The sequence below is a fragment of the Sander lucioperca genome, chromosome 13 (assembly GCF_008315115.2).
Source record: "Sander lucioperca isolate FBNREF2018 chromosome 13, SLUC_FBN_1.2, whole genome shotgun sequence".
NCBI lineage: Eukaryota > Metazoa > Chordata > Actinopteri > Perciformes > Percidae > Sander > Sander lucioperca.
Window position 1 is genome coordinate 1,567,501 of NC_050185.1, and position 18,729 is coordinate 1,586,229.

At 42.5% G+C, this 18,729-nt stretch overlaps 1 protein-coding gene across 5 annotated transcripts in view; it reads left to right on the forward strand.

Moving 5' to 3' along the window:
- The window catches only part of ntm (neurotrimin), a 519,740-nt gene extending 501,389 nt beyond the window's left edge, over positions 1-18,351 (forward strand). For 3 of the 5 annotated variants that reach the window (XM_031310844.2, XM_031310847.2, XM_031310843.2), the window contains 5 exons: positions 11,187-11,315; positions 12,620-12,740; positions 12,973-13,124; positions 13,723-13,758; positions 17,807-18,351. In XM_031310844.2, the coding sequence (XP_031166704.1) occupies positions 11,187-11,315; positions 12,620-12,740; positions 12,973-13,124; positions 13,723-13,758; positions 17,807-17,907 (539 nt within the window). In that variant the 3' untranslated portion in view covers positions 17,908-18,351. The remainder of the gene's footprint in view (positions 1-11,186; positions 11,316-12,619; positions 12,741-12,972; positions 13,125-13,722; positions 13,759-17,806) is intronic. The other 2 variants (XM_031310845.2, XM_031310846.2) reach the window with 2 other exon arrangements.
- The last annotated feature ends 378 nt before the right edge of the window (positions 18,352-18,729 follow it).

Below are 18,729 nucleotides of genomic sequence, written 5' to 3' on the forward strand. Positions count from 1 at the left end.
GTAGAGTTACCATGGTTACAGGTGTTTTCTCATCTATTGCAGCATTGACAGAAAACAACACTGTCCACCTGTATGTAGACGGCTGTAACGGGTCACATACACAGTGCCCGCGTCACTGCTCTGCAGTAATACACTATACTGATAATCCTTAGTTGTTATCACTAAACTCCGGTGCTTGAACACTCTGCCGTTCTGTTCACTCGTCATTATTGCAGCCAGCTGTTCTCTCCGCTGCAGAGCTGAATCATTCTGAGGCTGAATTCACTAACTTGTTCACTAAAATGCTGTTCACTGTTTGGGTCAAGCTTGAATCGAGCAGTTAAAACAAATAACGCCAGATAACATTACCATGGTAATATTCCTTTATTGCCTACTGAATACACATGGATGATAGCCAACTAAAAGTAACATTAATGTTACATCCACAGCCTCTGGATACTGTAGCTTACCTTTTCAAACACGTGGAGTGCTGCTCTGCATCCTACCAAGTGACAGCTGTTCTGCCTCCTCCTTTTAGATTCATTTAGATGTAGTCTATATCCACAACGTTTCATTTCCGGGATTGTTCAGGTGCAACCAGAGATTCCGCCGGATGTTCCTCTTTTTGGCCGGATGTCCATCCCCTTCCTCTGTCTCTGTGTTGGCGTTCTAAACTCTGGTGGATTTCTGAGGACTATGGTTAACTGCTCCTCAGATCTCTGCAGGGTAAATCCAGACAGCTAGCTAGACTATCTGTCCAATCTGAGTTTTCTGTTGCACGACTAAAACTACTTTTGAACGTACACATGTTCCACCAAAACAAGTTCCTTCCTGAGGCTATTTTGCAGAGGCACCGTGGCTCCGTCCTAGCGCCGCTCAAGACGATTGTGATTGGTTTAAAGAAATGTCAATAAACCCTGCTGGAATGCTGTGTGGACTAGCCAGACCCTCCTCCGCAGCGCTGTGGAGGAAGGTCTGGCGATGCAAGACTATTTAGAATGTGTTTCTTTTTCCTTCCAAGAACTGGTAAGCTAGCCAGTTAGCTAACAATACTGTCAGATACATTATGTTACTGAAATGCAAGATGCTGTTTATTAGTAGAACAGGTCATACAGTGCAGCTATATCTGAAAGAAGGTTATGATTAGCCCCTGAAGAGGTAGGCGGGGGGTATTTTATACCTTTATTGATGTTGGTGCATCTTGTCTTTGATTTTGGGGATATTCATCCATCCATCTTCTTCCGCTTATCCGGTAACGGGTCGCGGGGGTAGCAGCTCCAGCAGGGGACCCCAAACTTCCCTTTCCCGAGCCACATTAACCAGCTCCGACTGGGGGATCCCGAGGCGTTCCTAGGCCAGGTTGGAGATATAATCCCTCCACCTAGTCCTGGGTCTTCCCCGAGGCCTCCTCCCAGCTGGACGTGCCTGGAAAACCTCCCTAGGGAGGCGCCCAGGGGGCATCCTTACCAGATGCCCGAACCACCTCAACTGGCTCCTTTCGACGCGAAGGAGCAGCGGCTCTACTCCGAGCTCCTCACGGATGACTGAGCTTCTCACCCTATCTCTAAGGGAGACGCCAGCCACCCTCCTGAGGAAACCCATTTCGGCCGCTTGTACCCTGGATCTCGTTCTTTCGGTCATGACCCAGCCTTCATGACCATAGGTGAGGGTAGGAACGAAAACTGACCGGTAGATTGAGAGCTTTGCCTTCTGGCTCAGCTCTCTTTTCGTCACAACGGTGCGATAAATTGAGTGTAATACCGCACCCGCTGCGCCGATTCTCCGACCAATCTCCCGCTCCATTGTTCCCTCACTCGCGAACAAGACTCCAAGGTACTTGAACTCCTTCACTTGGGGTAAAGACTCATTCCCTACCTGGAGAAGGCACTCCATCGGTTTCCTTCTGAGAACCATGGCCTCAGATTTAGAGGTGCTGATCCTCATCCCAGCCGCTTCACACTCGGCTGCGAACCGATCCAGTGAGTGCTGAAGGTCACAGGCCGACGATGCCATCAGGACCACATCATCTGCAAAAAGCAGCGATGAGATCCCCAGCTCACCAAACTGCAACCCCTCTCCACCCCGACTACGCCTCGATATCCTGTCCATAAATACTACAAACAGGATTGGTGACAAAGCGCAGCCCTGGCGGAGGCCAACTCTCACCTGAAACGAGTCCGACTTACTGCCGAGAACCCGGACACAGCTCTCGCTTTGGTCGTACAGAGATTGGATGGCCCTGAGAAGGGTCCCCCTCACCCCATACTCCCGCAGCACCTCCCACAGTGTCTCCCGGGTGACCCGGTCATACGCCTTCTCCAGATCCACAAAGCACATGTAGACCGGTTGGGCATACTCCCAGGCTCCCTCCAGGATCCTTGCGAGAGTAAAGATCTGGTCCGTTGTTCCACGACCAGGACGGAATCCGCATTGTTCCTCTTCAACCTGAGGTTCGACTATCGACCGAACCCTCCTTTCCAGCACCTTGGAGTAGACTTTACTGGGGAGGCTGAGAAGTGTGATACCCCTGTAATTGGCACACACCCTCTGGTCCCCCTTTTTGAAAAGGGGAACCACCACCCCGGTCTGCCACTCCTTAGGCACCGTCCCCGACTTCCACGCAATGTTGAAGAGGCGTGTCAACCAAGACAACCCCTCCACACCCAGAGCTTTAAGCATTTCTGGATGGATCTCATCAATCCCTGGGGCTTTGCCACTGTGGAGTTGTTTAACTACCTCAGCAACTTCCACCAGGGAAATTGACGACAATCCCCCATCATCCTCCAGCTCTGCCTCTACCATAGAGGGCGTATTAGTCGGATTTAGGAGTTCCTCAAAGTGCTCCTTCCACCGCCCTATTACCTCCTCAGTTGAGGTCAGCAGCGTCCCATCCTTACTGTACACAGCTTGGATGGTTCCCCGCTTCCCCCTCCTGAGGTGGCGAACGGTTTTCCAGAAGCACCTTGGTGCCGACCGAAAGTCCTTCTCCATGTCTTCTCCGAACTTCTCCCACACCCGCTGCTTTGCCTCTTTCACGGCAGAGGCTGCAGCCCTTCGGGCCCTTCGGTACCTTGCAACTGCCTCCGGAGTCCCCTGGGATAACATATCCCAGAAAGACTCCTTCTTCAGTCGGACGGCTTCCCTGACCACCGGTGTCCACCACGGTGTTCGTGGGTTGCCGCCCCTTGAGGCACCTAAGACCATAAGACCACAGCTCCCCGCCGCAGCTTCAGCAATGGAAACTTTGAACATTGTCCACTCGGGTTCAATGCCCCCAGCCTCCACAGGGATGCACGAAAAGCTCCGCCGGAGGTGTGAGTTGAAAGTCCGTCGGACAGGGGCCTCCTCCAGACGTTCCCAGTTCACCCGCACTACCCGTTTGGGTTTACCAGGTCTGTCCAGAGTCTTCCCCCACCCTCTGACCCAACTCACCACCAGATGGTGATCAGTTGACAGCTCTGCCCCTCTCTTCACCCGAGTGTCCAAAACATATGGCCTCAGATCAGATGAAATGATTATAAAATCGATCATTGACCTTTGGCCTAGGGTGCTCTGGTACCAAGTACACTTATGAGCATCCCTATGTTCGAACATGGTGTTCGTTATAGACAATCCATGACTAGCACAGAAGTCCAACAACAAACAACCACTCTGGTTTAGATCAGGGAGGCCGTTCCTCCCAATCACGCCTCTCCATGTGTCTCCATCATTGCCCACGTGCGCGTTGAAGTCCCCCAGCAGAACTATGGAGTCCCCTACTGGAGCCCCATACAGGACTCCATTCAAGGTCTCCAAGAAGGCCGAATACTCCGAGCTCTTGTTTGGTGCATACGCACAAACAACAGTCAGAGTTTTCCCCCCCACAACCCGCAGGCGTAGGGAGGCGACCCTCTCGTCCACTGGGGTAAACTCCAACGTAGTGGCGCTCAGCCGGGGGCTTGTGAGTATCCCCACACCCGCCCGGCGCCTCACACCCTGGGCAACTCCGGAGAAGAAAAGAGTCCAACCCCTATCCAGGAGTATGGTTCCAGAACCGAGACTGTGCGTAGAGGTAAGACCAGATCCAACTGGTAGCGCTCCACCTCCCGCACAAGTTCCGGTTCCTTCCCCCACAGAGAGGTGACGTTCCACGTCCCCAGAGCCAGCGTCTGCTGCCCGGGTCTGGTCCGTCGAGGCCCCTGACCTTCACTGCCACCCATGTGGCAGCGCACCCGACCCCAGCGGTTCCGCCCACAGGTGGTGGGCCCATGGGTTGGAGAGAGAGGTGCCACGTAGCTTTTTCGGGCTGTGCCCGGCCGTGCTCCGTGGCAAACCCGGCCACCAGGCGCTCGCTGACGGGCCCTCCATCTGGGCCTGGCTCCAGACGGGGGCCCCGGGCTTCCTCCGGGCAGGGTCACATCATCTCTACCTCGTTTTTTCATTTTGGGGATATTGTAAGTAAAAAATGTCCAAAATTAATTTCCCCTCGAGGACAATAGAGTGTATCGTATTGTAAGTAAAAGACTAATAACTCCCTTCACCCCACCACTGCAGGAAACATTAAACAGAAAATTGTTCAAATTTTTTTTTTATGAATGCATTCGTACGCACCAGCAGGTGTAATTATCCTGAGGATAGCATCACACGGATCAGAATTTTTGAATTATGGCAAAGCCAAAATTGAGTAATGCCTCGTTTTCAGACGATCCACATGCACGTGAGTTTGAAAAAAATCATACATCTGCTGTCCCTGGGCAGACACTAACACTTAAAAGTACAAATATGACTTTCTGTAGTTGCTTTTTTATCAAAGATGTTTAAGCAGTGATGCATAGACCAGTCCTACTCTAGGAATTAACTAATTGGATTGGGTTGTTAACCGTTCCTTTTATTGAAGTGGAATGGAAATGTTCAACACAAGAGAAGAGTGTTCTTCATTATTTTTTTATTTTATTTAGCATGCATAAGCAGTAGTGTGATTCATCCCCTCACATTCACTGACATAATGTATATTCTTTACACACTGAATCCTTCACTTACACTGCTGCTTCTCCTTCAGTCTAACTGAGATACAATAGAAGTTTGGCCTGAGAGATTAGTAGCAGGCATGGTTTTCATTTTTAGTATGCTCAAACATGTGCATGCTATTGACGGGTCAAATCTAAACCGTACTGTCACAACAGATTATCTTCACTGGCAAACCTCTTCAATAGAAGTAAAGCTGCCTTATTGCATGGCAGTAATACATAGAACCCCAAGCTACTGTATTTCTATGATTCCTTTTATCGCTCGCCCCTTTCATGTTTGTTTCCTTCAAAGAGGATGATGCATCAAAGGCACATTAAGAAACTCCACATGCCAAAGGCTGATAATCAGTGGAAAAATACCTATCTATATATTTGCCTTGCAGAGCGACAGCTGCAGAGGCTCAGTCTCAGAACGGAGCTGCAGTGCAGCAGCAGTCGCTTGCTTTCCTTCATTGTCTTCTTGGACATCTTTTAAATAAATGTTTTTCCTCGGTGTTTGTCTGAGTAACAAAAGCTTTTGTTGCTTCTTCTTCAACACATTTCACTTTGACCTTCCCTCCCTTAAGACACCACTGGTAAGAGCATCTCCACTCCCACTCTCTCTCTGGTTGTGTGTGCTTTTCTGTCTATTAACAGCTCCTTTCTGCCATTCTGCTTCTATTTCTTTCTCTCCCCTTTGCTTGGATTCATCAATTTAAATCCTGCCTCACCATATCCCCCTGTTCCCTCTCCTTAAATGACTATATCCCTCAAGCATCTGCTCTCCTGTCTTCCCCCCGCCAAAGTTGCTCCCCTCGCCCTGTACACAAATATCTTTCTCTCTTTTCATTTTCTACCCCATTTTCTTCTTTGCCCTTGAGTTTGAGGATGGCATTTCAGGGACACAGGAAAGGGTACATTATCTTCTGCAGCCCTCTCCCGAGAGTTCCTGGCTCGTTTTGCTTTCTTCTCCCCACCACCTTGTCCTGTCTGGTCTCCCTGATGTCCTGCCATGTCACCTTGATGCCAGTGCACAGTCTATCTCACTAATGACTCGGTCACAAACCCAGCAGCCCTCTTTAACAAAGAGAAAACTCAGAAAACTCAGATTGGACAGATAGTCTAGCTAGCTGTCTGGATTTACCCTGCAGAGATCTGAGGAGCAGTTAACCATAGTCCTCACAAATCCACCAGAGGTTAGAACGCCAACACAAGAAAGAGGAAGGTGACGGACATCGGCGAAAATACATGCATGCGGCGGAATTTCCTGTGGTGCATTTCCAAGTAGAATGTCTAGGATATAGACTATATGACTATACTGACTGGATAATAAGGCAATGGTGATGGATTGTCAATGCCCTCTGCTGTAGAACATCACATCAGTGTGTTTCCTCATCGGACGCCACTATCAGCAGGACGACGGCATCCGTGCTGCTAAAACTGTTGCATATCACTGTTGAAAAATAAATCACGTTTATGATGTGACAACTCTACAGTTAAGGTTCGATCACATTATGAAACAAACAAAAACCTGGCAAAATCGATGAGGGCTATTCAGTTGGATTATACTGTAATGCTACTGTAGGATTTTAGACACTGTGTTATTACCTACCTTTGCATCTTTATAAAATATATGATGGTCAAAAGTACTATTCAAATTTGTACTTTCTTGCAATTTGTTTGTTTCAAAGATGGAAATAAAATGTAAATGTGAAATCTGATTGGTTGTAGGTCTATTCAATTGAGTGCAGAGGCATTTTCTTTCCTGGTTCGGTTGAAACACGCCCCATAATCACAGCCCAGTTGAGCAGTATCAGACTCAGATTCTGACTAGAATCTGAGTATGACGACGTCAGGCTACAGCTTTTACCAACTCACAGGGTTTTCATTTTCCCCAACAGTGCAACATGCTGCTTTTATTAGTTACTGCAAAGCTAATTTACAACTCAATCTCCGGCTGGGCTGAGAAATTCCGACACATTTTCATCAATTCAGTTAGTAGGGTACAGTTAAAATATCACCTCACTCACTCGCTATGTGGCCTTTGCTTTATAATGTACAGTAGCTGCTCCGCCTGTTTTCCTCCAAGCTTTACATAAAATTGATAGAGGTGTAATACATTATTTAGTTGGCAGAGGCACTCTGCATTTCATGTGAGGCACTGTGCTTCCATTACAATAAACTGCTCTGGTATAAAGCAAGACTTTGAACATCAGCATGATTATTTTAAAGCAATACAACAGAAACAACATTACTATTAAAGGTCCCATATTGTAAAAAGTGAGATTTTCATGTCTTTTTTAATTGTAAAGCAGGTCGCGGTTCTATATAAATACTGTGAAAGTATCAAAGCGTTAAAGCCATAGAGAAATGCACACAGCCCGTATTCAGAAACTGTGCCTTTAAACGAGTCGTCAGGACTTCCGTACAGTTGTGATGTCACAACTAGGGATGTAACGGTATGAAAATTTAACCTCACGGTTATAGTGACCAAAATTATCACGGTTTTCGGTATTATCATCATATCATATATCAGTTCAGTATGTTCAGAAAGCACTGATAGGCCTACACAAGCTGAAATAGTTTCAAAAAGTGTAACAGTGTTTATTATATTACAAAAATATAGGCAATAGGCTTGTAAAAACTATTGAAAACTGGCTACTGAAACACCGGCCGGTTGTAAGGGGTCCGGTAAGAACTTGAACCAGAGATGTCTGACTTTGAGATCCAGGAAGATTTATTTACAACTCCAACATGAAGTTAATTATGAAGTTGTATATGACATTACATTACAAGTTGGATGTGGTGCTGAAATATAAGCAAATAATAATGCACATTAATAAGCATCTGACTTACTATAAACATTATTTACCAAAAACTAAATGTTATAGCCACCAGCATATAACAAGAAACAATACTAAGAATTACATTAATTTTTAATAAAATTTTTAATTTTAATTTATCTCTAATAATTAACATAAGTGTAACATATTGCTCAGTAACACAAACTGAGAATAAGCCACATCTATTACAGCACACATATCCATAACGGAGCAAACCGTGTAATACACCTTTAATAGCCAAGCACGTGGCTCCACAGCGCTATCTGTTTACTGGAGATTGCACCTCGCTAGCAAACACAACCTGAATATCAACACGTGGCTGCACAAGTAATATTAAACAATCTGCACATCTGTCAGCTATGCAATAAGAAACACAGCAACAGCAATATTATCAAGACGATAATATATCTCTCTCTCTCCAAATAAATGTCACGCCGTAACACGGGCAAAACTTAATCCACATCGTAGCAGAACACTTATTGAAATATGAAAGTAGCTTTAACGTTTACACAGATAGTCAGTAAAACCCAGGACAGTTTAGCAAGCTACAGAATAGTTTAAACTTAGGTTCTGGGCTACACACTTCACTTCAACAAGTCCGAAAACTGGAAAAGAAAAAAGTCCGTTTACAGCTGTTTTGTACCATTCTCCTGTCTGAGCGTGAGTGATTGGCAGGAGATCAAAGCGATGACTCTCGTCACTGATTGGTCAATCATCTCAGGAGAGAGAGAGAGAGAGAGAGCAAGTGTTACTATGGCCTTTTTTACAAGGCTGATAAATGTCCTGAGCGCTGTCATCTCCTCCTCATGCCATGATTCCAACTTCAAGAAACGCACTGTAGGCTACGCAGTGTGCCCGCGCGGCAACTTCAGGAGCCTCGGATTAAGCTGGGAATACGCGGTTTCCACACCGTGGTAATCCACCGTGATAATAATGATATTTTAAATGAAAAAGGTAATTGTTATCTTCAACATTTTTACCGTGGTTTACCGTTACATACCTAGTCACAACTATACTATATATAGGTAGACAGTGGCGCTACAATGCCGTTTACAATCATTCCCCGGCTGCAATGGCGGTGCAGAGACTCAGAGAGCGCAGGTACAGAAGACACGGAAACGCTAACCAATCAGAGCAGACTGGGCATTTTCAGGAGGGTGGCTTAAAGAGACAGGCGCTAAAACGGAGCGTTTCAGACAGAAGGTGAATACAGGTATATTCAGACAGACAGTATGAGAAAAATGTCTTTTGAACATTAAAACATGTAGACATGTTTACGTAGAAACCCAAAATACAGGCATGAACCTGAACATGAGCATAATATGGGACCCGTAATAGTAGTGAGAAGAATCGTGTAGCTTTCTCCCAGCCATCATTGTCAATTGTTTTTATGAATTTATTTAGAGGCCATCATAGTGAAACATTGCTTTCATGTGTCAGCGAGGAGGACAGCTGCTTACGCTGCTAAAGTGAAAAGCCACCTGCCGTAAAACTGATGTTTGATGTGAGGACTTTGAGGACGTGCGTCACCTGGCAGCCTCGTCTTGATTAACTCTCCTCAAAGGACAGCAGTGTGGCTTTAAGTGACACTGCGGTCTCTATTGGCAAAAATGTAGTATCCCCTGTTGAGACAAAGCCAAGCAGAAAAAGGAACAGAGTGGAACCTGCACACATCCCGATACTCCTCATCAGATGATCAGTGTGCCAGTGAGAACTCCCCAGGTGTATTTCAGTAATGTGCAGAAACCCAGCAAAGTGAATCCATGTGCGATGCATTACTGACACCTACCACCATCTTGGGAGGAGGCTCAAAGTCAATTACGGTTTTTGTTCTTTACGTTGAGTGCTGTATTAAGTGTCTCTGTCAGGCGTGTCAAATTGAAACAGAAAAAAGTAGCAGGGCCGCTCATATTGTCACATCTCAGTAGTAGTCCTGTTGTGCTCGCAGGCGTAAGAGACACATACAAAGGAGCAGAATATGAAAGAGCTGACAGACAATTGATAATGAGTGTGGGCTGAACAAAGCACTAATCACCAAGTGTTGTAACATCCTCAGAAAAATGTCAGTAAGCTCAAGAACTGGTGTTGAAAGAAAACATGACATGAGAGGCAGAATTGAGCCTGTGTCACGATATTTACCTCTGTAAGGTTTGACACACATGTAGCTGTGTGCCATTTCCCTGTCGTAGTAGATCAGGTTGCTACAAGAATGAACAGGACCTGTCGGCGCTCCTGCTGCTGCTTCCCAACTTCATTCTTTGATTTCTGTGTTGGAGTTTGAACTTCTCTCTCTGTTGTTAATACCAAAATAGATTCTCTTTTTTTTTCCAGATACCAGAATCATTCTTACTGCACTGTACTACATCACAGTATAAATAAAATCAAATAATAAATAAGTAGATGACTAACAATTATCATCACCAGTGTTGGAATGTAACTAAGTACAGTTACTCCAGTGCTGTACTTAAGTCCAAATATTGAGGTATTTGTACTTTCGCTTGAGTCTTTTCTTTTCATGCCACTTCCTACTTCTCCTCTGCTACATTTCAGAGAGAAATATTGTACTTTTTACTCCACTACATTCATCTGACAGCTTTAGTTACTAGTTACTTTACACATTCAGATAGTCACCGGCGTGACAATGACTTTCCAGAGGCCATGCAGGGACAACAGAGTAGAGCTGAAGATCTTTGCCCGAACCCGACGGGACGTTCGGTCTTCATTTCTATCATGTTACACGGGCTCGGGCCAGGCTCGGGCTTGCGCTCTGAGTTGCGCAGTAAACGAGCGGTCAGGTGAAGCGTTTCGATTAGCGTGAAAATGGATGCTGAGGAGGTGAAACAGAGGCTGGCTTCTGGAGGGCTTATTTTATTTCTTTGTTCCAACTTCCAACTGGCCGATAGCCTCCGTTAGTCATGAATAAATGATGTTAAAAAAATGTATAAATTACTCATTCTTGACGGAAGACAAAAGAGCTGTGTGCGTGTGGCGCAGTCTCTTTTTTCTTTCTCTCCCTTTTCCGCCGAGTGGTGCGTGTGCCCACTCGCTGTGTGAAGCGCGTGTCCGCGCTATTGTCCGACACTCTAATCACTGCTGATAGACGGCCTTTTGTACAGTCGGGCTGTAAACGGGTTCGGGCTTTTAAAAATCTGTCAATCAAAATGTACTGGTCGGGCTCGGGCCGAATTCTGTCGGGCTCGGGCCTTGTCGGGCCGAACTTTTAAGGCCCGATTACAGCTCTACAACAGAGTGCAAAAATGACAATCGAGGCTACAGCTGTTGACTTGTCACATTAACTCTGAATTTCCATCTCCACTTTCTTCCCGTGTGTGTGTGTGTGTGTGTGTGTGTGTGTGTGTGTGTGTGTGACCTTTCCCAGGGGACCTGGGATCAGACGATGAGTACCTGGAAATCCCATCTATCTCCAGACAGAAAGCAGGGACATATGAATGCACAGCTGTCAACGAGATTGACGCAGATGTCAAGACCCTAGACATCACCGTCAACTGTGAGTCCACGGCTTTGGCTGAGGAATTTAAACATTTTGTATTTGAATAAACCGTGCTGAAACAATGAGTCGATGCAACAATGAGTCTATTGACGTCAGCTATTTTTGATAATCATGTAATCATTTAAATCATCTATTAAGAAAAAGTGTTAAACATTTTTCGCTTCCAGCTTCTCAAATATGAACCTTTCCTGTTGTTTCTGTCATATACCATCGTCAACTCAATGAAGAGAAAAGGTGACGCAATTCAACCATAGCATGTTGGGACGTGATAGTTTTTCACTAGTGCCTACCATTTTATAGTGATTAATCAATCATCAACATATTAATCAGAGATAATTCAAAGAGTCATTAGTTGCAGCCCTACTAATAAGCAAAGTATTAGTGGTGGACATTCAGATATTCAGGGATTTAACTTTTTTAATGTAATGGAGTCCATGAAAAAACTTTATTGCACCTGGATTGAACCATTTTCTGATTTGCAATGGACTTACAGTAGAAGACTTTGGTTGAGGTTTTGGCTTTTTTGTTGTTGATTTTTATTAATTTAATTTGGCATTATGTGTTTTTCCATTTACTTTACTATCTGAACTATTGGAACACCACTTCAAATGTACTTTCTGGAGTCAAAGAGAAGTATGAAGTAATTAGTTTTATGTCAAACGCCTGCTGATTTTAAAATCATGTGATGTTAAAAACTAGGCCCCAGGTTTCTATTACTTGGTTAATCAATTAGTTGATAGACCCAAAATTAAATGGCAATGATGTTGATAATCAATTTATCATTTAAGTAATCATTTCAAGCAAAAATGGTGGACACTGGCAAGTTACAACTTTTCAATTATAATAATGTGCTACTTTTCTTTTACTAACTTATTAGAACATAAATGTTGGTTGGACAAAAAACAAGAAATTTGGAAGAATGGAAATTGAGCATTTAGAGTCCAATCCTAATTAAGACAAATATCAGCAGATTAATTGAGAATGGGAATAGGGCTGCATAGTAGTCACCATTTGTGTGGCTCAAAGTTTCCAAGGCTCACAAAGAGCCCAGAACGATATGTGAGAATTTGGGGGTCCATGAGCGGTAACTGAATGCTCAACCAGTGGCCACAGTCAAATATATTCAATAATGTGAAGCTTCTTTGCTGCAGGAGAAACAGAATGGATTGTATCAAATTAAAACCTGAGCCGTTAATTCCTTCTCATCACATCCGGACACCATGCAGTTTCACCAGTGTATGGAATATTGTGCATCATTTTAACTCCTAATTCCTGTTCCTGTTGCTGCTGCTTGCTTGTAGATGCTCCGACTGTGTCAGCGGGCAGAGATGTTGGAGTGACTCTGGGCCACAGAGGAGTCCTGGAGTGTGAAGCTGATGCAGTGCCTGAGGCAGATTTTGAGTGGTATAAGGAGGACAGAAGGTAATTAGTACATATACAATTACATTTGCAATTTATGCAGGCAAATGGAAGATGTGTGTGTGTGTGTGTGTGTGTGTGTGTGCTTACTGCCATCAGTGTTCACAGTTATTGATGGTTATTGATCAGCTGCTAGACATAAAACCAGATTACTGCAAATGTGGTCCTAATTATTATTGAAACTAATATTGTTGTATTGTCCACGGACATTTCCTTTCTCACATCTCACATCTAGGATCCTCACTGGCTTGGATGGTATGGAGATTGTGAATACCGGATCGCTGTCGAAGCTGACATTTTTTAATGTGTCTGACGGAGATTACGGCAACTACACTTGTGTCGCCGTAAACAAACTCGGGAGCTCAAACACAAGCTTCCTTCTGTATGGTGAGTACAGGAATCTGGTACATTTACAGTACTGTAGAAAGGAAAGTATATTTAAAATGCCGCCCAACCTTTATCCATTTCCTGAAAGCTATAACTGTTTTTTAAACGTAAATATATCCCTATTCATGACTCAAAATCCTCATTTGCACAGAAAGACAGATTGTGTAGGGTAAATATACAATGATGAAATACAAGAAGTCCCAGTCTTCTTTTATGTGATTGTATTATTACACCTACGTAGATCTGTGCCTACAGATTGTTGGGTTCAAACCAGAGAACTGTGTTCCGTATTCATTCTGATGCACCTAAAAAGTTGCCAGGCTTCCACGTTATTGGGCCTGTAGAACAGGAGCATTAGAGTCCTTTTGCAGCTCAGTCTGTTGCACATTATCACTTTATCAACACTGAGTGGTTTGTCAGAATTCAAATACTGTAGTGGCTTTAAAACTGACCTTTGACAACACCTGCACTGATGGATGGCTGTTGGCACTATTACTCTATCGCAGTATGTAACTGTGCAGTGTGCAAGTGCTGTCAATGATTTGTTGCTGTTCAGTTTCCAATATGTTGCTCTGTTTCATTTGTTCCCCTTGTGTAGTGGTAATAGAACCCACTAGCTCAACGCTATTGCAAGGTTAGTATTCTGCTCCAGCATGCACTTCAACTGTCGTGGATCGAAAGTATTAACTGCATGCTGGCACATGACAAACAGCCATTTTCACAAACTGGAAGTTAGGCTGCAGTGTCACTGGAGCTATATACAGTGTATAACAAGAAGAGACAAATCGTTTCTGGGCTCTTTGATCCTGTCAGAATTGTCCTGCTTTTGATAACTCTTTGTTCTCTTCATGAAGTGACATGTAAAACTGTTTCATGGCAGACAGCATCTTAGAAGAATTGGAATGGCAAAACAAACCGCCATACAGATGTCATGTGAAGCTTTGTGAAAATGGTCGTTGCAGCCTGTTTTTTCTAACCATGTTTCATCTTCTCCTTTGCCAACCTAACCGCCTCACTGTGTGACATGGCTTCATTTTGATTTTTGCATGCTCGTTTTTCCAATGTAAGTATTCGTCATCTTTCATTATCATCCTTTGTGCTTGTGTGATTGTTTGTAGCTCTAGTTTTCGTATTTCAACTCCTACACAGGAAACTGTGAAAGCAAACACAGAAAGCTGCAGAAGCTCTCTGCAAGCTGAAATATGTCTTGTATCTGCAGATTGTAGATTTCTGGTGTAGAGCCCCGTGTGTACTTAGAACAAGCATGTTGAGCTGTGTCGATAGTGCAGAGATAAACACCTCACCCCAACTCATCTTGGCATTTAATGTGTCCTTGTGACTGATGGTTGCAGCATCTTGTAAGCAAACCCGCTCCATTAACACAACATAATTGTATTAATGGCTTTGATTTTGACTACGAGTGAACGTCATTATTCTTATTAGCCATATGCAGGATTAGGGATAATCCACTGTGGCAGGGTAATTGGAAAGATGCCCCAAAGGAAACTCATGTTGAACTCATGGAAATCCAAGGGAAATGAGTAGTCATTGTGTTACAAGCTTCAAAGGAAAAAGTTGAAATTTGTCCTCAATCCTCATACAATGCATTCATGTTGATAGAACTTGCCTCATCACTGAAAAGAGCACGATCAAAGTAATGTGTTTACGTTTTTGCATCATAAAACTGTATTGTATTTTAGCTGTGCAAACACTAATACTAGAATACTACAGGTGCATTAAATAGTAACAAATAAATTGTTATTGTTATAAGTCACTGAGACTATGGCTTGCATTTTCATTGGAAAATAAGATGATGCATGCCTCTATTATGTTTTCTAATTATGGTAGGAGCCTGATGAATATGACTGAGATGTACCAGTTTTATTAGATACATCTAACAGGAAAGATTGATTTTATCCACACTAGTTCAGTTCTGGCTCCTTGTTCTTAAGAACTTTCTTAAACGATTCTCATTTGGTAGAAATGACAACATGCTGAAAAACATACTGTGTGCTGTCACACTTCTATGTAGTCCACATATTTTACACTATACATGTAAAATGTGTATATATGTACTATGTTGAATATTTTGTAACAAAGTATTTGCCAAACATAATTGAAATTAGTAGGGCTGCACAACTAATCGCAATTTTATCGAAATCGCAATATGGACTCGTGCAATATCCAAATCGCAGGGGGGTGGCGCAAAATTTGTTAAAGGCAAAAAATGTGTCAAACCATTCTGAATGAAGTATTGCAGAGACGTCTCGGCCTACAAATCCTATCCTACAGACTAAAGAAAACATCTTTGTTTGGTACAGATCCTCGCAAAAATCACACTATAATCATTTTAATATTTAAAATTAAAATAAATTCAATGAAAATGAGAATAATGATACAAAACTGATCATTCCCTTCGATATCATGAATCATATAGCCATCGCGACATCAGTCAAAATAATCGCAATTAGATATTTTCCTCATATCGTGCAGCCCTAGAAATTAGCATTACATCTGCTGACAGACTCCCAGTTACAACTGACCAAAGCAAACCTGGAAGTTAAAGCATAATTTTAACAAAATCCTGTGGGTTATTAGAGCAGGTCTCAGTACTAGGAATGCCCTTGTTAAAGATATAATGACCCTCTTAAGCAAGAGATGCTGAGCAATGTTCATTGTCAATCTTTAGTACTGCATTTGATACTGCAGACCATAACATTTTCATCATCACACATTTAGAAATGGGTGCTATCTGCACCACCAAATGTAGTTCACCTCCTGCCTCACTAATGAAAGCTTGACTGTATGTATCATTGTCATGTTATGTGTTGGTCATTTAAACTTCCTGACAAAGACTGATTCCTGCCATGGTTTCCTGCTTCCCTCTGCCATTATCATCCAAAGAATTACACATCCATATTCAGACATGTCTGTTTGAGAAAAACAACTATTCTCAACATGATGCTTGCCAATTATGTACTGACTGTATCAGAAATGTCTGTACTTTTGCAAAATATATCTGCAAGAATAAATCAGACTGTTCCCAAAACCATGAGGTTGATTCACTTACAACTTCTGTATCTGAACTAAATACAGATAGAAGCAGATTTAGCTGCATATGCTAAGTATTGCTAATTGCAACGTTAGGGACACAGATTGAAAACAAATGAGGATCTAAGATAGGACCTTGAGGTACTCCATACCACTGATGTAGTGTCTATTTGGCATTGGCATTGGTTTAACTTAAAATGATCTTCACCCAAAAAATCAAAAATTTTATTACTGTGTTGTTCGACTGTTGCTGTCCTCAACACTGTCTCCTACAAATGACATACTATATTCTATCATTTACATTTTGTGAGGTAATGTTTTTTTTAATAAAGGAAGTGCTACATTTTTGTCAAGGCATGTAAAGCTCAGGACTAGAGACGTGCGGTTTGGTTTCGGAAACAAAAGCACTTTGCTTATGGTTAGGGAAAGATCGTGGTTTTGGTTAAGGTAATAAAGATAGCTCGGCCTGTCTCGTGGTTCAAGTCAATGTTGACTTTTTTTTAGTATTTAAGACCACAATAGTTTCCTAACCTTAGCAGTTGGGCCTGCAGTGAGTGTAAATAACCATACAACATGTTTTAGATGCAATGAGCATATAGAGATATTCATTCATTCAACCTTTATTTATCCTCCAGAGATCATTGAGGGGCGACACTCATTTTCAATGTCGAGTCAGATTACAAAGACCATACAGAACAACAATACAGAAAGTACAATCATAAGAAACGTAAAAAGACATTAATACATTCAGAATTAGAAAAGTATTTGATAAATACATTAGGATAATAGGGATGCAAAAGACAATACAATTATGTAAAGCAGTTACAAGCAGAAGTTTGCAGGTTTAAAACCAGATTTCGAAGTTATTCTAAAGGCACAATTGAGTTGATTTTAAGAAAGTGTTACATATTGTAGGAAAACAAATGAAATTTATTGTCAGTGACATTTATTAGCATTTTTAACAATCATTAGCTGTGTGGTCATTAAAGAACTTGTAGATTGGCACATATGTTAATTCAAAATAGTTCCTATTTATATTGATTAAAATAAAGTAATCCAGGCCTCATTAAGTTTCTATCAAAATTTATTTGTTTTTACAAATGAGTTGTATGTAAAACTAATGTCTAAGAGACAGAGTTACTTTATCCACATATTCAGTGACAGCTTTCATGGCTCACAATCCTTCTAGAATCACTCCAAGTCTCTGTGAAAGATGTATAATAAACTGTGGTAGCAGATGCTTTGTCATCACAGCAGCAGAGCAGGAAGGGAAGTTAGAAATTGAATCAAATATTGTCACATAAACTCCACGTAGATGCCACGTTACTAATACAACCTTGTAATCCATACCTCCTAAAAACAATGAACAGCAATCACTGTAATAACTGTAATCACTAATTATGGACACTGGTTTGCATGTATGAAGTAGTCATCCTGTGTTTCCACGGAACTACAGGTCTGCACTAGTCACAGTCATCCCCTTTAGAGTCATGGTGGAACGGTATTAAGCCCCTCAATAGTCATCAGTTAATTTAATAACTTACCTCCAATAGTGAGAACACAAAGGAAAAAACTATCTTCAATGGTGAAATTTACCCAAGTGTTTTTTGTTCCTTCTTTCTCCCTGTCAGGGCCGAGAGCAGTTCAGGATGGCAGCGGTGGCGCAATGGGAGTGCACTCACACACCTGTCTCCTCTTCATAGTGTTTCTGCCGTTCCTGCTCCGATTTTGAAGAGGAATGGATTTGAACACAAGTATTTTGTGTGTGTGTGTTTGCGCGTATGTGTGTGTTTGCGTGCGTGTGTGTGTATGTGTGTGTGTGTGTGTGTGTGTGTGTGTCTGTGTGTGTGCGTGTGCGTGTGTGTGTGTGTGTGCGTGTGTGTGTGTGTGTGTGTGTGTGTGTGTGTGTGTGCATATGTGTGTGTGTGCGCATATGTGTGTGTTTTGTTTTTTTCAACCAGAACCATAAACTGATGCACATTGAGTGCATGAAGCATCCTGCTACGTAAAGTTGTTGACCCACTAAATAAGTACGTAACAAAAGTTTGTTGTTTTTTGGTTTTTAGATTTCAAGGATGTAACAAATGTTTCACATTTCAGTTGAATTACGTTGAAATTTTTCTCTCTAAATTATATAATTCTGGAGTATCTCTTTTTACATATATGTCTCGAGGGGAAAAAGAAGATTTTTTTAAATGTGGTGTCTCTTATTCAAATGCATTTGTCTTAATTTTGAATCGCATTGCATATTCATCTCAACTCCAGGAAAAGGCTAATTTACAGCAAGTATGAGAGGTGAATATTAAATACCTCAAAGTCAAACCGAGACAGTGAAGCAGAAGGAATTTAGGTTACCCTGAGGCTGAAAGCCTGGTATTATCATATTTCAATGTATAATAATTATCATTCAGTCTGGTTGGTGAAAGAGAATTGTTTTTGACCTTCAAGTATTTTTGTTCCCAGCATTATAGTGATATACTTGCAGTTGTGTCATGCTAATATTTTAATTTTTTTTTTTTTCAATTGATTAGTTTTAAATATTTTTGAGAAGGGA